The 25539-nt window shown below is 47.8% G+C and overlaps 2 protein-coding genes across 2 annotated transcripts in view; one reads left to right on the top strand and one right to left on the bottom strand.

Moving 5' to 3' along the window:
- Positions 1–6021: 6021 nt before the first annotated feature.
- Positions 6022–11883, bottom strand: LOC142570328 (uncharacterized). The gene is made up of 4 exons (XM_075678718.1): positions 11860–11883; positions 11608–11734; positions 7050–7435; positions 6022–6918 (listed from the first exon to the last, which is right to left on the bottom strand). The coding sequence occupies exons 1-4, from the start codon at positions 11881–11883 to the stop codon at positions 6022–6024; spliced, it is 1434 nt and encodes a 477-aa protein (XP_075534833.1).
- Positions 11884–16187: 4304 nt separating this feature from the next.
- The window catches only part of LOC142571936 (uncharacterized), a 44926-nt gene continuing 35574 nt past the window's right edge, over positions 16188–25539 (top strand). Inside the window, exon 1 of the mRNA XM_075680667.1 lies at positions 16188–16465. The gene's annotated coding sequence lies outside the window, so the exon portion shown is untranslated. The remainder of the gene's footprint in view (positions 16466–25539) is intronic.

The raw sequence follows: 25539 nt of genomic DNA, 5'->3' as shown, positions 1-25539 counted from the left end.
CACGTCAAGCACAAATGATTTACGTAATCGACAAGAGCATATGCTGGCCGCACAGATCCGCCAGCACGCATTAGATGGGCATAGCCTGCACAAGGTTTGTTTCTATTGCTAAATGGAACAAAAATGTTCCGGGCGTGCCTATTTACAGAACAAGATGAGTGCGCAAAATTACAGTTCTAAGTGCGCCGTCACGGCTTCCCGGCGTTGAAATCCCCCCTCCCTGCCTACGGCTCCGCTGCGCTTATCAATGCGTCAGCGGCTATTCAGTGGCTATTCAGTGGCTATTCAGTGGCGGGTATCAATGGTTATTCGCTTGGGAGCGCTTGAGTAGCGGCGCGCGTGCGCGTATCTATTTCGTATTTTGGGTGTTTTGCGCGCTTTTGTTTTTTCTAGGAAAAAAATAAACGAGGCAAAGCTGAGCACGAAATAAATGCTCGATTCGGAGGTTATTTAAAGCACCGTACAACTTTTGTAATTGACATGTTTGTGAATCGAACAATAATCAGAAAGTCCACTAACTAAAATTAATTAATTAACTAATGAATACTTCCTTATGAAGGAAGCACTGGCTCTAAGTACGTACGACTGCCGCTACTATGCAGTCGGTATGATTTCTCTAGAGCTCTACCTTGGTCCTAGTTAACTGGGACACCCGTTTTATAATATATATATATATATAGAAATACACGAAACTAACAAAAGGTCGAGCAGTCATCAATACGAGACAAAGAACGTGCAGGAACCCGGAATGCACTAAGGGCAAGAGCAGGGATTCAGCGCCTGCACTATCCTGGTTGCAGAGGAAGACAAAGTCAGGTCGCGCCCATCACATCATTCCCCCATTGTGTGCACGTACGATGTTCTAAAGGCTCATCATCATCTTCATGTCATCGCGCAACAATGAAAACGTGCGGAGACAACGCAGGTCATTCAGAGCGGTCGCATTTTATCCCAGTGATATGAATGCTATCACATAAAGAGCTTGTGCGGCGTTAAAGAAAAAAAAAAGAATGAGGTGCTAACCTGTCCCTTGACAGCTCCGGGTCTTTGATCCGATGTGAGATGACGAGTTAATAAACGGCATCCGCCGACTACGGCGGGGGGTGGGGTGTCTCCGGGGATTTACTCGAAATCAGAATCAACAGCAGTAATGCGCAGCAGCGCATATACTTGGACTCAAAGAAAAGAGAGAGAGAGAGAGAGAGAGAGAGAGAGAGAGAGAGAGAGAGAGAGAGAGAGAGAGAGAGAGAGAGAGAGAGAGAGAGAGAGAGACTGCAGTTTCGCTGGAAAGGCGAAGCAGTTTAGTGATAGTCAAGTATGCGACAATTACACGAAGGAAGTTTACACCACCGAGAGGATGCAGGCTGGGAAATTGAACTGACGCCTATTATGAGGTCTTGTATATACTCATATAGCGCCATATAGCGCTCGTGATCAATTCTTACAGGTCACACGAAGTTTCTTCAAGCGCACGACATATATATATATATATATATATATATATATATATATATATATATATATATATTGTCACGTGGTAGTGACGGTGAAGAAAGCAAAGCAGTGAATTGCGAAACTTGCGTTTCATTGCATTGGGCGAACTTGTGCCCACAAGAGCAAGTTATGCTATGTTCAGACTACGTTCGTAAGGCACCGATTTTTCGTAACATGCGTAAGCGGAAGCCCAACAAGCGTATGCGTCTAGTTCAGGCTGCGAACGTAAAGGTACCAACGTGCGCAATTCAGGCGAAAATCGTGGGTGAGAGTGCTAAAGGGTCGGCAACATTTACGACTGTGATATTACAACCATTGCGACACAGCCAATGACCGATAAGATTTCGGTTTTCAACAACCGGTGACGACACTTCCGTCCTCCCGTCTGCAGACAGCTCCGGGCGCGGGAAGTGCCATTCCGCCATTCCGTGCGCACGATTAGGTTGGATGTGTTCGTGAAAATTTGTGCATTGTGCCTAGCGAGAATGTTTTCAGTTAATGTGGTTTATCCGCCGAGGAAATCGATGGCCGCAGATGCGTGCTCTGAACTTCGATGAATGGTCTCACTAGGTTTTCAAGGAAGCGGAACTGCTGGCGCGACATGCGCATGAAGTTACGAAACATCGCAGCGTCACCAACTCTCTAGAATAGCAGCTTGGGCTTGTTGGTTTTCCATCCTGCTAGTAACAGCGCAAAATGTAGACAAGAGACGAGACAAGAAGACACCACAATCGCTGACTTTCAACAACGTTTATTCCGAAAGAAACACCAACTCGGAGCTTGGCGAAAAGGTTGTGAAAATCGCCGTCCACGGCCCTGTCTAGAAATACTTGCCGCACCCAAACTCTTCTGCCTCGCCTTCGTCGTCTTTGGGCGATTGAATACATGACTATAAGTTTGTTTTGATTGTGAATTTCTTCGATCTCGGCCAGCGCTCGCATGTTGACAGGAGCCATATTGGACCGCTGGTGACGTCGTTTCTTCAGCTCCAAATTTGATTGGCCTGTTGTAAAAGCCGTAATTTACGCAGCAGTAAATGTGAACAAAGGTGCCGCCTTAACTGCCGTAACGTTTTTTACAGCCGTTACGTTCGATACGCCGAAAGAGCTGTTACGCGCGTTACGACCGTAGTGTGAACACAGCTTTACACTAAAAGGACAGCAATAGCGGCGAACACGATCGGCGGTCGTCGAAATCTGATCAGCGGGCCAAGGTCGTCGGCTTTTATACATCAGTCGTAGAATGTTCCAGAGTAATCGCTGGGACCCGCGTGTCTACCACAAAATTCTACACTATTCGCGTCGAGCATACATGCAATCAGATTACACAAGGTTCGGTGACAGAAAGCGGACTGAACCATTGATAACATTCCAGAAACTGCCGTTACATGCAGGCGCGTCCTGCGACACGCGTCTCTCTCTCTCTCTCTCTCTCTCTCTCTCTCTCTCTCTCTCTCTCTCTATATATATATATATATATATATATATATATATATATATATATATATATATATATATATATATATATATATATATATATAAACGGGAAGAAAGGGGGTTAACCGAGGGGCCCGATTTTTATTAGTCATATCATAAGAAGCCAACCAACACCGACACCAAGGACAACATAGGGGAAATTACTTGTGCTTAATAAATGAAATAATGAAACGATAAATTAATGGAAATGAAAGTGGATGAAAAAACAACTTGCCGCGGGTGGGGAACGATCCCACAACCTTCGCATTTCGCGTGCGATGCTCTACCAATTAAGCTACCGCGGCACCGTTTCGCCATCCACTTTCTTGGGTATTCATGTTTCCAAATAGAACCCTGGGAGTGTTAGCCAGCGGCTCCCCCCCCCCCCCCCCCCTTTGGCGGTGGATGTGGAACATCCTTTCTGCCGCAGGCATCACGAGAACGTTATCTTTGTGGGTGAAGCATTCGAGAAGAAAGGGTGAAACCCCCTTATTATTTCTCGTATATATATATATATATATATATATATATATATGGCGCTCGGAAATCTGGTCGCCTCCCAACCCCACCCCCTTCTCGGAAAAATGAAAGCTCTCCGCCTATGCCTGGTGGTGTCACTGGAGGTCGCATATTCTATTACAGATAATGACAGGTGCGTCTGCGTTTGCCTGTACGCGAGACTTAAGTGCACGAGACATGATATTTAGAAAGACTGGGTCCTTACATGGCGGCGCCAATATGATGACAGCGAGAAGCGCGCTGGATGACAGCTGTGCATTACAATTTATGTCGAGTTCATACAAACGTGGCTTACAAGTTTAAGGCTGCAGTGTGTGGGTTAGTGTAATGTTACATTTATTAACCAAATATATATACATAAGTTTAGCAAGATAGATAATTAAATAGAAAGATACGTAGTCAAGTATCTCTGGCTTTTATATAAGACATACATACATACATACATACATACATACATACATACATACATACATACATACATACATACATACATACATACATACATACATACATACATACATACATACATACATGACATGATTATATGCTACGCGAGATGGATATTTGGTAGTATTACTTTAGAAATGAAGATTAGGAACGACTGGCTCAAATAGAGGCTATCTTCTAGAACTTTGATACAGAAGCGATCTGAGTTGAACGGAAGTATCGTTTTTCGCTTTTTTCGTACAAACAGTTATTCGTGTCGAGACGTTCCGTTGGTTATACGGCAAGCTAATCGAACGCGCAGTAAGTGCAGCTGGTAGCACGAGACACCACTCCTAAGTGCAGCGTTCCAAAAGCCCCTTTTATTTCGCAACCTGTCCCCATATTCCTATGAAGGCACCACTGATCATTCATATAATTTCTATGTTGCTTCTACATCTTGGTTTACGTGAATGCGCACTTAGAGCACTGTCATTCATGGATCAGTCAGCAAATGAGAACATCCGTCTACGAGGAGGTTTTTAGACATCTTTCATAACATGGATGTCGAGCACATGGAGACCTAGGAAATCACACATTCTCGTTACGGCTACTGTCCGTCGTAGCTAGACTGGCTAGTTTGTAGCTCAGGGCTGTTGCCACCGAAAACGGGGGTACCAAACAGAAGGCAATAATGTTCAGAAGGAGCTTCCTGCGAATTAGCCAAGTCTCTCGAGTGTTGCATGGGTGAAGGTGTGTTGTGCGGGTCATTCATACATTCAGGAGTAAGTGAAGTTGGTGGGGAATTGGCTCCTGGGACAAGGTGTCGACGATTCATTACAAGGACACTGTTGGGCGCCTAAACCCCATAAAAGCGTGGCCTTTGAGAAGGCCACTCAGAACTGCAATCCACACCTTAGCGTCCTGCCCCATACTACCTCCCCTTCTTCAAGGGCACGAATATATTTTTGGGGCGTGGAGGGTATTGTGGTCCTTTGCCTGAGACTGACGTTGTCTTCAACCACGGCTAGCCCGGAATGAGCTTCGTTGGAGTAACTGAGATTCACGTCCGAAGGGAGCGAATGCTTTGAAATAACAATGCGGCAATCACTTAACAGCTGACATCAATTTCCTTGTTTTCACGCTGTCTGATTACAGAAATAAATATGAACACGCCGCGCGTGGTCTTCGTGCAATTGGTGGTTTATAAAGAAAAAAAGAAAAAAGAGACCTCGACAAAAGACCCTGCTGCAATAAAAACTGGCCCATGTCAGTGCGGAGGCATGCTTACGGCCCTCCGGTTGTCGCGACAGCGACAATTTTTGCTGGAATAAAGCGAAGCAACATTAAGCGACGCGTCTTACCAAACTGCATGCTTCACGCTTATTAAAAAATGGAAACAGACTTCGCTCGTGCTTCTCGATCAGTTTCACTAAGACGCGTCAACGGAAGATATGTGTCAGATGTGTCGCAACCATGTTAAAGTAAGATTAGGAGAAGCCCGCCTACAGAACCGGTGTGAAGTGGCCGTATGCAGATTATTGCGAGGACGAGAAACCGAAGCTGCTGGTTGGCGTCTTATCGTGCGACTTTGCTCGCTTCCAGATCTAGGTTGCAGAGCAAAGGCTAAGATAGCATCCTGTTGAGGCAATTGCTAATTAAATTTTCGGTCGCAATTAAACTCTTCGGTCGCGATCGCGCCCGAAGAGGGCACGATCGCGACCTCTTCGGCAGTGGTGGAGGAGTGTGTGCGCACTGTAGCGGCGCTGATGAGAGTGGTGGTTGACGTCGCTACGCAGGCTACGTATGTGTTAGAGTCGCATTTCGCCGCGTCTACGTACACGGCATGTTCGTCGGCGGAGTAGGTGACGTCTAAGGCTTGTGCCTTCAGTTGGCGGCGCCTATCGTGGCGGCCGGGTAGCATATATCCTTGGCCATGGGTTTGATGACCAGCTGACTGCAGACTCCAGTCGGGAGTGGAGCAGTGGGGTGGATATCACCTAGTAGGGTTGATGTTAAGACGGTTAAGAATGTAACGACCGTGTTCGGTGCGAGAAAGATGGTGTATCTGTACAGTCATGTGTGCCTCTATCAGCTCTGTGTGGGTGTTCTATACTCCAAGCTGGAGGAGACGCTGTGTGCTGGCGGACTGGGGCAGTCCCATTGCCGCCTTGTACGCCGAGTGGATGATGCTATTTACCGCCTCTTTGTCATTGCGGCGGAGGTGGTAATAAGGGCATGTGTAGACAATCCTACTAATGAGGTAGGCTTGTGTGAAGCGGCAGAGGTCGGTCTCCCGCACTGCCCCGCGGCAAGTGGCAATGCGGCGGATTAGGCCGTTGATTTGGTGGGCTGTGGTTCGGAGGCGTTGGATGGCTTCCGAGTTCTGCGTATTGTTCTCCACCAGCACGCCTAACACGCGCATGGTCTGTACGGGGGGTATGGGGTGGGCGGCAATGTTGAGCGTGATCGGTTCTTGAAGGTCGGGGACGGGTCGGTGAACACGTCTGTCTCGTATAACTAACAGTTCAGACTTGGTCGGCAAATAAACGAGACTGTTTGCCTGCACGCAAGTGTGGACGGTGTCGATTGCCTGTTGACGTGAATCTTGTATCTCCCCGTCCGAGCCAGAGTTTGTCCAGAGGGTGATATCGTTGGCGTATATTGAGTGCTTAATGTGGGGTATGGTGTCGAGAAGTGTGGGAAGGCCTCGAATAGTAATGTTGAATAGGAACGGGGACAAAGCTCCCTGTAGTGTTTCCCGGGTGCCCATGGTGACTTTGTCACTGCAGAGGTCTCCAATGTGGAGTTCAGCAGTGCGGTCGTTCAGAAAGTTGGCAATACAGTTGTAGGTGTGAGTGCCTACATCCATCTGCGAGAGGTTGGTCAGTATAGAAGCGTGCGACACGATGTCGAACGCTTTACTGACGTCGAGGCCGATAATGGTGCGTGTCGTCCGGATTGGACCCGGGTCGAGCATGTCGTCTTGTATCTGCCACATGATGTCCTAGGTCTGCGTGAGTGTGGAGTCTGTTTAGAACTACGTGCTCCATAACCTTCCCCAGGCACGACGTGAGCGAGGTGGGCCGGAGGTTGCCCAGATCGAGTCGTTTGCCATGGTTTGGTTATGGAGATTACGTTGGCATGCTTCCAGGAGTCTGGAAGGCGACCTTCATGCCAGTGGTGGTTGAAAATGTCCGCAAGTGCTGCGACCGACTGGTCGTCGAGGTTGCGGAGCATTTTGTTGGTGATACGGTCATCGCCGACGGCCGCGGTAGTCTTGATGCGGTTGAGAACGGCGCGGACTTCCGACGCCATGATGTCTCTTTCCATGTCCATGTCTCTGTCCATGTCCATGTCCACCCCAACTGGGACGCTTTCCGGTACGTACGAGCTCAGAGTCCGCAAAGCCCCATAGACGACCTCGACACATGGACAGATACTCTGCTCCGCGACGCAGCCAACGCCACCTTCACAGTCACCCAGGAGGAGGGTGGCCCCACTCCAGATGCTGGCCCAGGGGCCTGCGTGCCCCGAACACCTTTGTTTGAATAAAGTTTTTAACAACAACATCGAGATGCTAAACTCATGCAAATGTGGGAGGCCCAGCGCAGCCTCCACGCTCGCTGGCTCCGACGCTAACACAACCGCCCTCTCAGCTTCGCCTCGCTCGCCTCGAACGAGAGATCGAAGCCTACTCAACCAAACTTTGTCAGGAACAATGGCATCAGACTTGCGACCGACTAAACGGGCAGTTGCGATGCAAGAACACAAGGTTTCTGCTCAAGCACTTGCTTCATCCGACCCACAGCAAGTCTGCATCACACAAGAATCTCAACCACGTTATACACGCGTTTCCAGGCACGAACCAGGAACTCCTCGTTGCCTTGAAAGACAAATACATCAACACCTCTACAGACATTCCCACACCCTTAAATTACAAAGGCTCTCAGAACCCAGACACTCCGGCTTAGCAGCGCAACGCCAAAGCTAGAACGCCACCATGGCGGGTCATGTAAAAAAGATGGCTCGAGGTTTATTTTGGGATGGGGTTTGATAGAGCTAAGTATGGCTGACTATGCAAGCCTTGCATGCAGATAACCGCAGTGTATTGAATGTAGTTTTAGTGTAAGTCGATAGAGTGAACCAATCAATGCGTCAAAAAAAGAAAAAAAGAAGATGCGAGGGATTGATAGACTGATCGACAAAGAAGATCAAAGCCTCCTGACCGCACGCTAGCTGTCTAGCGCGCGGCTGCATGCATGCGCAGAAGAGAAATAAAGTGTAGTAATGGGCAATAAAATTCCACAATAATGTATCGTCGTGTATTATGAAACACTAGTCAAGAACAACGGCAAGACTTTGTTTTTGGAGCCGCTCATCGATTTCATCAAAGCAGCGAAAAGGCTGATTGCATCGGCGTAGAAAAACAAGCGTTGTGCAGGGGCCGCTATACAAGTTTCACGCGTTCGGCTCATTGGAGCGCGACTATATGGTTTCGAAACAAGCGTAATTCACGTCGCCCCACAATTACGTTCACCTTGGTCGTTCGTGTTTGTAGGGAGGGAGCTTGCACATGAAAGCGGCTTCGCTTACACACGCAATGTTAGTGGATGACCATATCGCAGGTGGGCAATTCTCTGCGCGCGAGAAAAGAGCTCGTTAAGGTGCATGCATGGACCGGTACGCGGACGCATTTGCATATAAATGGGCTCGATGCGAGCAGCGGAATTCAGGTTCGCGCGCAGTGGTTCAAGACAGCCAGGATGCTTCCCCGTGCCCAGATTAGTTTAGCTCGCCGAAGCCGCAAACAGTTTCAGTCAGGTCGGGAGAAGTACTTTCGACGGAATGCCTTAGATTGGGAAGCGGCCGGGTACGTTGTCGACTCGTTTGAGGAGGCCCTTATCATTTGAGGTCGCTGCCCTCTGAACTATCAGCGCTCTTATCGGCGCTCCATAAACTATGACTTCCTCAATCATTTCCTTTAGTGATCAGCCACCTGGAACGCCGGCTCTTCCCAACTGACTCATTAGTTGTTTTTCAGTCTAGGGATTTCTGCCGTTTCCACCGCAACCACGAGAGTGGAGCCTGTGCACTAGCTACTCACGCGGACGCGTTGACGCGCAGATAGCACTGGCACAAGAGTTTCCGCCCGCCCTGGAAGGACCAGCCTGTACGCTATCGCGGGAGCGCTAATCGGGCAAACAGGGACAACAAATACACACGCGCCACCAGGCAGCACAGGAAGCTAGTTTACCCTACGTTTGCATGCGGAGGAACCTGTCGCAGAAATGCAAATATTTTCAGTTAAATAAGCGTTTCCTTTTGCTAAGTAAAGTAAGTGAATAAAGAATGAATGAATGAATGAATGAAGGAAGGAAGGAAGGAAGGAAGGAAGGAAGGAAGGAACGAACGAACGAACGAACGAACGAACGAACGAACGAACGAACGAACGAACGAACGAACGAACGAACGAACGAACGAACGAACGAACGAACGAACGAAGCTGACAGACGGATGGACTCGAGGCTTTTTGATGAGTGAAATTTTGCAGGGGACGACTGGTGAAATATATTTTATGTACGCAACGCTAAGGAGCAAAGCAAGTGTTCCACATAGGGGAGACAGAGAGAGAGAGAGAAAGAGAGAAAAGAAGGAAAGGCGGAAGGTCGAAAAGGGAAACGACGCCAGAAAATGCGTTCTCGTTTCATTATTATTCTCCGGGTTGCGCTGGTACTCCCAGAGTCCGCCCTGTTTACCTCGACACTCGACTCTCGCAGGGCGTGTTTGCGCCGCCACTTTGTTGTCCACACGCGTCGCACATTCGAGAGGCCGTCCTTATTTTCTGTCTGCTCTCTCGTCCGTGGTTTGCCTTTCATTCTTTTTCTCTGCGTTTCCTACCAAGCAGGTAGGCCAAGTGTCCTATCTGTGGATACAGTTGGCGCAACATTGCACAGCGCTATCTATATTTCTAGCTGCGCTGCCAGCTCGCACGTTTCTTGCGCACCCACGGAACCGCGTCCAAGAGCACTCATGCACGTGGAGATCAGCGCCACTTCCTCAATTTGATGCGAAGCCTCTGTCTTGCGATATGTTGAACAGTAGAACATGCAAGCACACTGGCGAATAGTTTTCTCTTAAACGAGCGCACACATGGCGCAAGTAGCCCATGAAGGTGCTATAGGAATTGAGCAATCAAAAGTGTGGCCACATCCTAACCGCCCACGTGACTACGTGCACAGTCTGCGGATATATGACCTATACCGTAAATCCCTGCTTAATTTCATTGAACAGAAGAAATTATTTATGCGAAATTGAAGAAGCTTCACCCTTTTAGTGCCACATGGCACATGGTAAACATATGAATTAAAAGAAATAATTAGGAGCACTCTGAAACATTCCGAAAAAGAACATTGCAGAACGAAGAAATGAGTTGAACATTTCAACATGTGCAAAATAAGTAAAAACAAAAACATTTTCCCATCGTACTTTCGCAAGGGCAAACAGCTGGCAAGAACACAGTAATGTGATTAGTTTAGAATCCAAGCACGTTTAAAGCATAATTGTTAAACGTGCTATAGTACATAGTACTGGCGCCTTTCTTTTTTCCAGATTTTGTCGAATAACGATGTTAGATTCGTCGGTCTTAGTTCCCGATCAGGCTTCTAGAAGAATGTGACTGCACAAAAAATTTAAAACACAGATATTGTATCAACAGAGGAATATAATTTGGTAACAACAGCGTTTTGTGTAAATTAGCGTAATAGTCGGTATTTATATTGTAAACAATATCATTTCAGAAAGAGCGGGAAATCAAGTATACCTTGTGGTTCTTACCCGTGAGCAAAAGTACATGGACCACCGAGTCGCTGAAAAAACTAAATTTCTTTGTAACTAACATGCATAAACTGAAATTGTCGAGCACACTGGAAAGTTCACAATGCCAAGTTTGTACTGCAGTGCTCAATTTGAAGTTGCATTCATAGGCAAAGGAAGAAATTGGCTTTATCGGGCAATCCCTGGTCCATATACTTTTGCTCACGGGTGTATATTGAGGCCTACCGTCAAAGGGAACATTCCTGTATGCATGTTCCCTTTGACGGAAGACCTATGTGCAGGTGGATGCGCAATTACAGCAGACAGCAGCCTTGACATCGGTATACCTTCAAACACAAGGCTTGACTGTGTCGACCGAGTAATGTCCATTGATTGCGTTTACGTGTCAACCAATGACGCCATAACCAGTCTCCATTAATGGACCCGCTATAAACTGGGGAAGACCTATCGATTCTTGGGTGTAATAATAGACCGAAATCTTTGCTGGAGCTCTGATTACGCGCACAGTGAAGGAAAAACTGTGGTTGATTACCCATGTGCCGAGATTCATGCGCGGGAGAACATGGGGCACATCTGTACGCTCCATGCTTCGCTTGTACAGAGCTCTATTTCTAGGATTTCTACGCTACATCCTTCTAGTGTTGTCCAGTACGTGCAAGTCAAATGTTTGCTCATTGGAGAGCTTACAGCTAAGGCCGAGCATTGCGCACATGTTTAGGAGCTCGTCCCTGTGCGTCGACAACTGCAACAATTCTACTCGCCAAAGATAATGCCATCCAAACATATGTTGCTGTTGATCGTCTCAGGGCGCATATTCGTCATCTTTCCCACGTTCCCGATCACCAATTGGCGCTCTTGCCCTCGCACAGGCCCTGTGCCACGCTTTCTGAAGCGCCGATATTGTCTTCCATCAGGATACACACCAGCAGCAAGGCCTTCGTTCCCCTTGTGGAATCTACAACAGCCTCAGGTGCGTCTAAGTATTCCTGGTGTAAAGAAGGAGACCAATCACCCCAAAAATAGCATTGAAACAGATGACGCTGCTATTAATGAATGAGACACACGGGGACCGAATGCACATCTACGTCGATGATCGTTCTGTCTCACCTACCAGCTCTTCACGTGCCGTTGTCATTCCGGCCACGAAAAGCCCAATCAAATTCAAACTCTCACACATGACAGCATCAACGGCGGCAGAGCTTGCTGCCCTGTGCGCTGCTGTAAAATACCTCCTGCAGGAGACACCGCGGAAATGGGTCGTCTTTTGCGACTCTAAGGCAGCACTTCAGAATCTGTATTTGCCCTATATCACAGGACTCATGAGCAGCTGGAATATGAGTTAAGAGGGGGCCATAATCAAGCTGTCGGCAACGGGCACGAAATCAAATTACAATGGCTGCCCGGACATACCAGCATTACCGGCAATGATCTCGCCGACGAAACCTCCCGGTACGCCTATGCAGAAACCCGACCAGTTTCGGTGCACTTTTCCAGAACCGACGCTGCAAGAAAGCTTCCTTTCATGGCAAAAGCCATGAACCATAAACAGTGGTCTTCTCCCAACCTCCTGAAGTGTCATCTTCATACACTTGATTCATTCCTAAAGCTACAAGTGCCTTCAAAAGCTTGTCGTTCTGAGGGAACAGTGTTGCGCCACCTCTGGCTGGAGGTGGCTTCTACGAAGGCCTGCTCGTTCCGTATCGGCATAGGGGATACGCCCATGTGCGGTTCTTGTGGAACCACAGAAACGATTGAACACATCTTATATCTCTGTCCCCGGTATGACGTCGAGCGTGAACCTCTCCGGGCAGCATGAACCGGCTGCGACCATTTTGAGAAATGAAAATCCCTGAACCATGACTGCATGCATCGATGGCACAGAAACCTACGAAATCGTTACTGCAGTACCTTGCAGCGGCACGACTATCGCCTCCAGAGCCGGCGAAGAAGAAAACGGCTCATGTGCATGTATTGCGAGAAAACACGCTGGCGCTCGACTGAGTGACCGTTCTCTAGATCGCGCGGCCCCATGGCTGACAGGCCTCAATAAATCGTGGCTACGGTGGCTAAATCTTCGCGCCGACTCGAAGAAATTGGTGACCCGGACTTGACCCGGACCCGGATCTTAAGCCGACGGGTCTTGGCGACCGTTTGCAGACCCGGTACGTATCTTCAAATGTGCGCAAGACTGTGCTCAATCTCTCTCGCTTTCTTTTAATCACTATATCTGCTTCCCCCATTGTAAGGTAGCAAACCGGACGTACGTTTGGTTAACCCCCCTGCCTTTCCTCTCTCTTTCTCTCCGTACTATGCGCAGCTCACTTTTCTGGCGCGCCACAGACATGCGCTTCAGAGTCATCGATCAAGATCAAATGAAGGCACGATCAAAAAAATATTTCACCCATTTTCTTACACAGCACAGAGGCACTAGTGTTTCAATCGCTGATTAGATTCGCACAGTCTTTCTGGCGCGCTAGCTGCAACTGCCGACTCAAGTTAAGTTGTATGGGGTGGCGTTAGTAGACAAGGACTTAGACACAAAGACACATACGGGAGCGCTCCATGTGCCTCACTCAGTTCTTTTCTTTTAGCACATTTTCGCACAGTGTATTAATTTATTAATTACCAACATGCTCAAGAAGCTGCACTCCTGAATTTACGTCATTGCACGTCACTGCAAAGGGGTATAGAAGAGTCACCAATAATAAAACCCAATTTGTCCGCAGTAAAGCCGGACAATTGCACACTTTCCATAGAAAGCTTTCGCGCATTTTCTCTATACTCATGCGTTCCGTTTAACATTGAGCCCCACTATACACTGGCCGTGCAGAGTTATGCCGTATCTCGCGACATTGTGTAGCTTCGCTCATAATATCCCGCTGCGAGTGCATATGAACCGAGAGGTAACGATAAAACATATACGGCGGTGAGCTTATTTATCAGCGAAAAACAGAATACCGATGGCTTTGCGAGTTTTGTCAGGAATTGACAAATTGTTTTACCAACGGTAATCTCCTGCTTGTCCGATTGGCAACATACATGTCGGAAAGTGCATACATAAATAATGGCGGGCAAGACCGTCCATAAAGTAGCCAATGCGAGAGAACTCGAGAAAGACATGCTCTTCACAGCCGTCGATTCAGATCAAATGAAGGCGCGATCAAAAAATACATCACCTATTTTCTTACACAGCTCAAAAGCTCTAGTATTTCTATGACTGATTAGATTTGCTCAGTATTTATCGAGATCGAAGCGCTACAAGTGCGTTTTGGCATCAGTTGCGCCGTCGCCTCACCATCTACGCGCGGGTGTAATTTTGGTTATAATACTCGATGAGCTCATCCTGTATACCGTAAACGATTTTTCACTTTGCGTTGGTAAGGCTCATTACATTGTCCTATTATGCCTTATCTCCTACGAAGGCATATCAATGTGTGTATATTGCGATCCATAAAAAACTAGCTTTCTGTGGCCCTTTTTACTGACCGGGGGCTGCTCATATCCTGTGACTTTGGTCGTTTCCAAGTACGAGAGTTTGAGTCCACTGGAAATCCTTTAGGTATAGGTCGGCTCAGGGATCAAATCGCTGTCATCCGTCTACGATTAGCACGAAACTATAGAGAAAACCGATATGGGCCTGTCTTCAGGAAGGCTTCACCGTTAAAGAAAATTTTAGCATTTCACCGTTGGTGGATGGGCGAGCTTTCGTTTTCATAGTTCTTTTCGCGGGGTGACACCATCATTTTGGGAGCCGGTTTTCCGACGAGCACACTTACGTTCCGTGTGGCATAGAGACAAATTTTATAGAAATGTTGCAGAAGCGACTTGGAAAATACCTTATCTATAAGAAATGGCTCATAGCCGTCATGAAGGAGCGTGTAGTATGCGCGGGGGAGAGGGGGGGTGTAGAGGAAAAGGAAACGCGCTCAAAGCAGGTGCTACGCACCCATTGCAGTACAGCAGCAGAACACTTCGGACGTTACGCATGGTATTCAGATAACGGACACTAGGTAAAACAGGACAAGAGACAATGGACGGCAGATGGTTGGGGCGTTGCCGTGCGATTTCGAAGTTCTCTCTGCGCACGCCTCTTTCTGCAGGAAGGAATTCACGTTGGCTGTGTGATTTGAATCTCGTGAATTATTGAGCACGTGAAAATAAATATGATACCGGCAAACGAAAACTTAAGGAGAGTATCTTAGATTACAAGCCTCCTCTGCCAAGTTGCGAGGGAAGTAAGAATTTGCGCAAGTACTCTGCGTAAACAACGCGTCTATATTTAGTATACTTTGGCGGCGACTGCAGGACACCAAAGGGGCAACAAGACAGCAAATTGGAACTCGGATTGAACTGTGAGTTGGAGGCTCACCGAGGCCTCCGCCTGCCAGAGGTGTATAAGATCGCCTGTTGTTCTATGCGACCCCGCCCCATAAATGTAGCTGCCGTAGCTGTATGTACGTAAGTTGTCATAGCGGTATACTACTGCTACGGGTACGGTGTTATACGGTATAGCTCCCGTGCGTATCAACGGTGAGGAACACTGTAGCGGTGCGAATAGCGTGAAATAGAACCGTGTCCAGTGTTTTCCATATAATCCAGGTGCGGCGTTTCCAATTTACTGCGGTCGCTTCAATATCGGCACCGAAGCGAACGCACCACCACGACGCGACAACTAATGTGTCAGTGCGCGCTTAAAGCCGCGGTGCAAGATAGCGAGCACCGAGGCCACGTCAGCGGCTTCGTGAATTGTGCACGTAGACTGGGATGCACGAGACCATCGCGCACGTTCTCCGTCGCCTCCTTTTTTTAGCCTTGCGCCAAGGACGACGTGGAGGCAGAGGACGACACGAAGCCTCAAAACATTCCAAAAGTTATTCCTAGACCGAGATAAGAGCGATGGCCGGACGGCTTTATCGTCTCGTTCGCCTCCGAGGCAACTTATCGCTATCGCTCTCGCACTCCATGCCAGACGAAAAATAAAGCAGAAAAGGAAGAGAGCGAAGAGAAAGGTAAAAAGAAAGATGCCATCTGTTTCTTTAATACTGTGCAGCACTGGTGAAGCATCGCGGGGGGGTGGAGTACGTTGCTTGTACTATTTGCTTGCGCGATGCAGAAATTAGGGGTGTTTAGACGGCAGCCATGCGCTTTACATAAAGCATGAACGAAGCAAGTAGCATTACTCGTTTCCGCATGTGGAGGAACGACTTTTTTAAAATTTCGTTTTTATAACCTCAATTAAGCGAATTGTACATAACGTGGCCTCACGACGCTTGTTTCGCAGCGCCCGCTCGCCAGCAGAGGGCGCGGACGCGAATACTTACAATCGGTCCCTAATCACACAGGCGTTTGCGCAATGGACTTCAAACGTTGTTTTTGAAAACGCTGTCCTCTATTAGTGAGGCACCGCGTATGCAAGGCGCAGCAAACCGAGAGCAGACTTAAGCTGCTTCGAGCCACCGCTAGGGGACTCTCGGTGGAGACGCGACGCCGGAGTTCTCCGATAGCAGACCCAGTGCAAACCCAGTGCCGCCCCCTTTCCCTGTGTTCATCATCCCGGTACTCGCAGAGAGGGCATCTCGTGCCTCGCAGCGTGGGCGGCGCTTAGAGCTTGGATTTATACAAGTCTCGCGCCGGTCCGATAAGAGCGCACAAGTTGTTCCCGCGTCTCCGCGTCTGGGAGCTGCTTCTGTTTGTTGGATCAAGCTACGATCTCTGCAGTAAGTGCATTGCTTTAGACGTTTGCATAGTGATGGACCGTCGCGTACGTGCACCGAACTCTTCTCACTGGAGTGTGTCCTGGATAAAAAGACGGAGGGAAAATTGAGCAATATGCACTTTAATATCTCAGCTATGATGTTGCTGGCCGACCCTAAATACAGCACTCAAAAGTAATTGTCAAAAGTTCTTATTATTATTATGATTAGTTTTAATTATTCTTATTAATTTATAATTTTGTTTGATCTAAAGTGTTGTGATAGACTCGGCGTATCTTTCCTTAAAATGTTTTGAACGTCTAAAGGAGGCCCGTATGAGTCTGATTTCTGCCGCGACATCAGCCCCTTGATGGAATAATGCTAAAATGTGTTCTTGAGTTCAGTACGTTTTTTGTGTGTACAGTTAGTTCCAGGAATAGTTGATAGCAGAAATAATTAAGCTCTATTATCACTTGAAATAAAGAGGCCGCGAATTCATCTTTCAGTGGTTGCCTGGCCGACCGGAGTTGTTGAGTGGCAACTCCGGAGTTGGAATGATTCCGTTATGATTCCACATTATCAGTCACTTGGAACAGAATGGGACTGAAATGATAGCATCAGTCTTGTAGATGGAATGGAACTGGCACATATTCTCGGAGCGCTAAATGTTGATTTTAAGAAAGATTAGCAAGAAAGCCGGCAAACTGCCGATTAGAATAATCTATATTTCACCAATTCATGGCATTTCTCGATTTCTCGATGAATTCAGTATCTACCGTTTAGGCAACCCCATGTGGCGTGGTAATTATAAACAACATCGTACCTTGCACATTCTACGCTTCTGAAGACCCGGAAGCCTCTCTTCGTTACAATGTTGAAGTGCATTTAAAGGCGGCAACATTAAGTTGGAGACACCGCCTTCACTTTTAGTGAAGAAGTTTAGTTGGGTAACTCCTTACCTTTACTTAGCTAATTCCTTATCATTTATGCAAGGCATTCAGTTGTCAAGAATTACTTATTTAGCGAGGACGTGGTCGACCTAAAGGGAACGTGCCAAAGATGGCGACATCTCATAAGGTTGCACCCTGCGAGAGTCTATACGGTGATTTGGAACGCGCGCCATATTTTTTCACACACTGCCGACTATCCAGAAGGCGAGGTAACAGGCTGTCAAAGGGATGTGCTGGAATGTGATGCGCATTAATAATTATGCAAAACAACAAAACAATATGAAACAGAAAAAAAGCACTGCAGGCTTCAACCATTCCTTAAGCTATGAACTCATTTACTCCGAGAGGAGGACGATGAAGTGCTTTTTCTGTGGAACACAATCTGCCCGTCTCCATGATTTTTTGGATTTTTCACTGTTGTTGTGGGGTCTGCCGCCCCACAAACCGCGGTGATGGACGTGCAACGTCCCGAGGCTCCATCCGGCTCCTGTTCACCAGCGGGAATCGCCTCGAGGAAGCGAGGAAATACATCTAGCGACAGCGACGACACTGAGCTGTACTCCGCATCAGCTGACGAGTCATCGCAAGACGGTTTTGAAGCCGTCTTGCACCGCAAGGACGAGCGAACGATCGTCAATGCATCCTCGGTGTCACGTTCATTCATCTTAAAAAATTCGACTCAACGATGGCCTCATACCATCCTGTTTGTGCCCCAGAACTCGACTGACAATCTGCGCGTCCTGAACAGGCAAGCACTGTCCTTGTTTCTTGAGAACACCGTTCCAAACGAGAACAAGGACGTGAGGCTAAACGCACGGAAAAGTATCTTGGCCATCGACGTGATGACCCCGACTGCGCTGAGCCCTTTGCACCGTGTAACGCAGCTGGGAAACACAAGGGTTCGATCCATTGTCCCAGCGGATGGCACCAGCATTGCACGAGTCATTTATGACATTGACATTGAGATCCCCATTGCAGACCTTCCAGTGTTCATAAAACAAGCGAGGGAAAACAATGTTATTGTGGGCACCGGTCGTCTTGGTAATAAACGTTGTGTAATATTAACAATCAAGGTGACTGCCTTCCCTCCAACGTGAAGGTTGGAGGGAAGGCAGTCACCTCCAACGTGAAGAGCAACAGCAGGTGCCGCATCTAGTACAGCAAACTGCAATATCGGAGGAGGTACGACATGCAGGTCAGCAAGTGGTATAGCTATTAATGAATGCCATTCGCGTTTTGCTGAACATCATGAACATAACGTCATTCAGAAGTGCACTGCAGGTACTGGACACTAAGTCCGGTGCTGGCAGCCCTTGAATAAACCATGCCTCAGCAACTATCTTTTCGGGAGGAGGTCCGAAAAGCAGCAATTTTTCAGTGGAATGCCCGGGCACTCCAATCGCGCATCGCCGATTTCCGACGATTCGTGTACGCCAACAAGTTTCCCATCATCATCTACGAGCCGAACTTATTGAACTCAATCAGGCCACCCGGTTACGAATCATTTATGTCACCAACTATTGGTGAAAACAGCAAGGTTATGTTGTTTATTCTCCGTGATCTCACTTACATGCTTCACCCTGTACCGCCTCATGACGATAACCAGTACGTGTGCTTAACAGTAAAGAAGAGAAGACTTACCGTTACCGTTGTGGGTACCTGCATACTTATCGCCACCAAGTAGATTTGATTATAAAAGATCACGAGACATCCTGTCAACATCTCCTGCTCCATGGATTATGATCGGGGATTTCAACGCTGATCATACACTCTGGGGAAGTACGAAAATCAACGCGAAAGGCAGAGACTTGTACTCTTTCGCCTGCGACAGCGAACTCTGGTTTTTAAATGACAGCAGTCGTACATTTCTGCGTGGCTCCACATACAGCAGCTGTCTTGACATGGCCTTCGTCTTACGAAGTCTCGTCAGGCGTGCTGTATGGTTTACGGACATTCAAATGCATGGGAGTAACTATATTCCCACGTATGACAAGATCAGAGGACTTTCCTCTTCCAACTCAAATGATACAATGCAAAGAGTGGACTGCTCCAAATTAAAGTCTGTAACGAAAGATCTTTGTTGTCAGGGTAATTTACTACATAATCTGGAAGACACAATCAATAGCATAGTCAAAGACAATACGCGTAATCTAATGGGCTCTTCGAAATTCACTGAATTTTATATAGGATTAGAGCAACTTCGAGCAATCTGGAGACGTTCCGAACCTAGATACCGACGCACGAAGTCAATGGATGATCTACGGGCTGCTAGGCGCCTACAAAAGAAGATCCAGCGCCGGTTAGATAAACTGGAGTCACAACGCTGGACTGCTTTCCGTGAATCGCTAGACTCTCGTAAGCCACTATCGCACTTATGGAGGACGGTGCGAGGACGTAGGACCCCACCCGTACAATGGTCTCCATTCAAGACTGACCCTCTTCCAACAGCGACCAGATATTGATGACGCAGAAGACGTCTGTGCCAGATTATTCGGGCAACTCACAGCTTCAAACAACTTATCACATTACATCAGCTTCCCGCCACTACGTGACCCCCTTATGGATCTACCACTTTCCATCCATGAACTCAAGGCGGCGCTAGCTTTGTGCAGACGTAGGCCTTCACTAGGGCCTGACGGAATTTCTTACAGAGCTCTTTGTCATCTGGGTGAGGGGGTGAGGAGTGTTCTGCTTGAAATGTATAATGAATTCTGACTAACTGGCACACTTCCACCAAGCTGGAAGACAAGTCGCGTAGTTCCACTACTGAAGCCTGGCAAGCCTCCGATGGAGCTTTCATCGTATCGCCCAATTGCATTGGCGAGCTGTGTGGGCAAACTGATAGAGAGGATGATCCTGGGACGCCTGGAGTGGTACTTCGAAAACCACAACGTCTCTCCCGATGTCATGGCAGGTTTCCGACGTGGTCGCTCATTGAATGATAACGTCATTGACCTAGTTACCTACGTTCAGCACCAAAAAGGATGTAAACATTTCTGCGCTTCTTTGTTCCTCGACGTCAAAGGGGCGTACGACAACGTTACACTGAAGCCATCCTCGCCGCTCTCGAAGAGGTAGGCCTCGGTGGTCGTATGTTTAGATGGATATCTAGCTATCTCTTTATGCGATTTTTCTTTGCGAGCACCGAGGACGGCCACACTCCTATACATTACATCTACTGTGGCATTCCCCAGGGCGGCTTGCTGAGCCCCACGTTGTTTAACCTCGCTCTGACTGGTCTCCTTGATCACCTTCCAAACACAGTTAAATTATCAATGTACGCGGACGACATATGCGTTTGGGCGTCCGGAGTGGCACGTTTACAGCTGCTCGCAAGGCTCCAAAAAGCTGCCACTCAGACTATACTCCGCCTTCGCAATCAAGGCCCAGAGATTTCATCGGATAAATGTGCACCATTTACGCGTAAGCCCATGACGTACTGCAGTGTATTAATCAATGGGCAAATGATACCATTTGTGCGGTCTTACAAATTCTTGGATGTCACAGTTGACAGAGATATCTCATGGAACCCCCATATCTTGTACATGAAGAAGCGGTTGACAAGCACCTGTCACCTTCTTAAGTTCTGCACTAGAAAGACCTGGGGAATGTCCACAAGCCCTATGTTGCAACTGCATAGGGTACTTTTTCTCGGTTGTTTGCGGTACAGCTTGCCAGCATTGACTAACGCAAGTAAAACAAGCCTACGTACTATTCAAAGCGTTCAGACTGAGGCGCTTAGGATTTGTCTAGGTCTTCCTTGAAGTGCCTCATTGGCGGCAACTATTGCAATTGCCAGAGGCTTCCTCATCAAGACCCAAATCACAGTTGAAGCACTAAGAGTGAACGTAAGGCACCTTACGCTATGCAAAGGGGGAAGGCAGCTGGGGAGGATCACGTAACAGCATATTTGTTCAGAGATGGTGGACGGATTGTTCTAGAGAAACTGCCCACCCTGTATACGCAATGCCTCATGACCTCGAGCGTACCGTAATCTTGGAAGAACGCTAACATAATCCTAATCCATAAGAAAGGGGACGCCAAAGACTTGAAAAATTATAGACCGATCAGCTTACTGTCCGTTGCATACAAACTATTTACTAAGGTAATCGCAAATAGAATCAGGAACACCTTAGACTTCTGTCAAGCAAAGGACCAGGCAGGATTCTGTAAATGCTACTCAAAGATCGACCATATTCACACTATCAATCAGGGGATAGAAAATGTGCGGAATATAACCAACCCTTATATATAGCTTTCATTGATTACGAGAAAGCGTTTGATTCTGTCGAAACCTCAGCAGTCATGGAGACATTACAGAATCAGGGTGTAGAGCTGTACTTAAGAATACTGAAAGATATCTATAGCGGCTCCACAGCCACCGTAGTCCTCCATAAAGAAAGCAACAAAATCCCAATAAAGGAAGGCGTCAGGCAGGGAGATACGATCTCTCCAATGCTATTCACAGCGTGTTTACAGGAGGTATTCAGAGACCTGGACTGGGAAGAATTGGAGATAAGAGTTAATGGAAAATACCTTAGTAACTTGCGATTCGCGAATCGCAAGTTACTAATCGCAATAATCATAATCGCAATATCGCAATATCGTAATCGCAATATCATCAGCGCGCTGATGATATTGCCTTGCTTAGTAACTCAGGGCACCAATTGCAATGCATGCTAACTGACCTGGAGAGGCAAAGCAGAAGAGTGGGTCTGCAGAAAACTAAAGTGATGTATAACAGTATCGGAAGTGTACAGCAATTTACAATGGGTAGCGAGGCACTGGAAGTGCTAAGGGAATACATCTACTTAGGGCAGGTAGTGACCGCTGATCCGGATCATGAAACGGAAATAATCAGAAGAATAAGAATGGGCTGGGGTGCGTTTGGCAGGCATTCTCAGATGATGAACATCAGGTTGCCATTATCCCTCAAGAGAAAAGTGTATAATAGCTGTGTCTTACCAGTACTCACCTACGGGGCAGAAACCTGGAGGCTTACGAAAAGGGTTGTACTTAAATTGAGGACGACTCAACGAGCTATGGAAAGAAGAATGATGGATGTAACGTTAAGGGATAAGAAAAGAAGAGATTTGGTGAGGGAACAAACGCGAGTTAATGACATCTTTGTTGAAATCAAGAAAAAGAAATGGGCATGGGCAGGACATGCAATGAGGAGGAAAGATAACCGATGGTCATTAAGGGTTACGAACTGGATTCCAAGGGAAGGGAAGCGTAGCAGGGGGCGGCAGAAAGTTAGGTGGGCGGTTGAGATTAAGAAGTTTGTAGGGACGACATGGCCACAATTAGTACATGACCGGGGCAGTTGGAGAAGTATGGGAGAGGCCTTTGCCCTGCGGTGGGCGTAACCAGGATGATGATGAACATGATGAAGGCACCTGCCCGCACTCCTTGCAACCATCTAGCCTCTCTACCTGCGGACAGACCACGTGCCTCGTTCTTCCGAACAGTATCCGCACATCGTGAGCCTATACCATCTTGCTTCACACCTGGCGCGAGATCTTCGACTCCTCCTTGGTGCTTCATTCAACAAAATATCAACCTGACAATACCTGGCGTCCGGAAAAAAACAGATATCTCATCACCTGCTCTTAAACCGCTAACCTTTCTGCTATTAAATGAGAAGTACCGGTGTTGCACCCACATATACACCGACGGCTCCATCCTGCGGAAGTGCTCTACCGCAGCTGTCGCCATTCCAGCAAAAGCCACCACTATCAAGTTGAAAACATCGGACTTGACAACATCGACGGCTGCAGAACTCGCAGCGCTTTGAGTCGCACTACGCTTTATTAATGACGAACCAACACAAAAATGGTCAATTTTCTGCGACTAGAAGACGGCACTACAGTGTTAATTGTCAGCCTTAAAGCGCGATCCGCATGAACAGTTGCTACTTGAAATCACAGAAGACATGCACCACTTGACTGAGGAAGGACATGAGATAATTTTTCAGTGGCTACCAAGTCACTGCCGAGGTAACGCTTACGGAGGAGTACCTGGGTCTCATGGGGCTCAAGTGCTCCACTAAAAAGTCGGAGTTGTTGATCTTCAAATCTAAGAAGCTAGGTCGTAGGCCGAGGGGTTGGGTACCGGAAGTTGAGCCTTGCATTAGAATTCATACTAGGGAAGGGTCGGTGATACCCAAAGTTGAAGCAATCAGGGTCCTGGGTTTTGTACTTGAAGCGAACGGATCGAACATTAGAACCATTCAGCGTATTACCAAGAAAACGGAGGAGGCCATAAGACTTATAAGACGGATCTCTAATAGGCATAGGGGTTTAGGAGAAGAAGGTGCGATGCGCTTAGTTCACGCATTTATTATGTGTCATTTCTCGTATGTGGCAGCTATGCTAAATTGGAATAGGGGGGAGAAAAATAAATTGGAAGCATTAATCAGAAAAGCCATCAAGGCTGCGCTTGGTCTGCCTATGACTACGTCAAACGATATGTTGTTACGACTGGGTTTGCATAATACTTTAGATGAAATTGCTGAGGCTCAACGTACCGCACAGAGGGAGCGGTTGCTAGGTACACCAGCGGGTAGGTATATATTACAGTCAATTGAAGAATCGGTGGCTGTGTCGCACGATAGGGCGCCTCTACACGAGTTGAACGTGAACCTTAGGGCAAATATCATGGTTCGTCCATTTCCGCGGAATGTGCACCCCGTGCACAATGTAGGGAGGCGGGTCGCGAGAGCTAGGGCTTTGTTGCGAGAGGCAAAGGATCAGGAGGAGGAGTCTGCGTTTGTTGACGCCGCATGGATTAATGGTAAAAATGCTTATTCGGTGGTGGTAGTAGATGGCAAAGGGAGCGTTAGAAATGCTGCTTCCATTTATACCAAAGACCCGGGGGTTGCTGAACAGGTGGCTATTGCTCTAGCACTACTTGATTCTAGAAGAGTTTTGGTGTTTAGCGACTCGCGATCTGCGATTACAGCCTTCTCGAGAGGACTTGTTGCGGAACCGGCTAACAGACTGCTGCAGGGTAGGGATATCACTTCGCATACCGTTACTTGGTTCCCGGCGCACATGGGGACAGTGGAGGGAGCCCCGCGTAACCTCAACGAGGTGGCGCACAGGGAGGCACGAGGATTAGTGTGCCGTGTACTCCCTGAAGGGGCTGGATCTCCCGCTCCTGAGTACAGGGACCAACTGTTAACCTACAACGAAATCACCAAGCACTATTACTTAGGGCGCAGGGCATTCCCGTTGCCACATCCTAAATTAAGTAGGCCGCAGGCGGTTACATTAAGGCTTCTGCAGACACGGACGTACCCTAACCCGGTCATCATGAATAAAATTAATCCGGACTGCGGGGTTTCAGTCTATTGTAGTAAGTGTGGGGGTTTGCTCGATTTACAACACATGCTGTGGCGCTGCTTGGCGTTGGCCGGTGATGGTTCTCGAGGTGAACAGTGGTGGCAGCGAATGCTGCACAGTGAAGTGCTAGCGGACCAACTCAGGGCTGTCCAGAGGGCCCGTGTGATGGCAGAGGGGCTCGGCCTCTCTGTACCGACGTGGGAGCGGCCCGCATCAGTCCCAGACTGATCCCTCAGGACCTCAATAAAGTTCTTCATACCATACCATACCAAGTCACTGTGGTATCAGCGGCAATGAACGTGCCGATCAAGGTTCTCGTTCAGCTCATGCAGAAGACAACCGCCTATCGATCCTGCTGTCTAGGACAGATGCTGCAAGGATGCCCCGTCTACTTGCACGCCAATGCACTGCATCAGAGTGGAACGAACCACATTTTATGCACGCCCGTTTATACACCCTGAATCCAATCTTAAGCTTCCGAATTCCACCAAGACTTCCCCGAAGAGACGCGACCCTTTTGTGTAGGCTATGGTTGGGCGTTGCGTTTACGAATGCCTACGCGTTCCACATAGGTATGGCCGACACCGTAGCATGTGGCGATTGCGGCGACGCGGAGACATTCGTCATGTTCTATTGCGGTGCCCGCAGCACAGTGTGCAGAGACAATCGCTTTCCCTCCTGCTTAACCAGTTGGACGACCAGCCTCTGTCGGAAGAAAGTATTTTACAACATCGACGCGACTTAGCATCGCATCAGAAGACCGTGCAAGCGCTACTGCGATTTTTGAGATCGACCGGCCTGT

The sequence above is a fragment of the Dermacentor variabilis genome, chromosome 2, assembly GCF_050947875.1.
Source record: "Dermacentor variabilis isolate Ectoservices chromosome 2, ASM5094787v1, whole genome shotgun sequence".
Lineage (NCBI taxonomy): Eukaryota > Metazoa > Arthropoda > Arachnida > Ixodida > Ixodidae > Dermacentor > Dermacentor variabilis.
The sequence above is the reverse complement of the archived record's forward strand: the minus strand, read 5'-3'. Positions and strand labels throughout refer to the sequence as shown.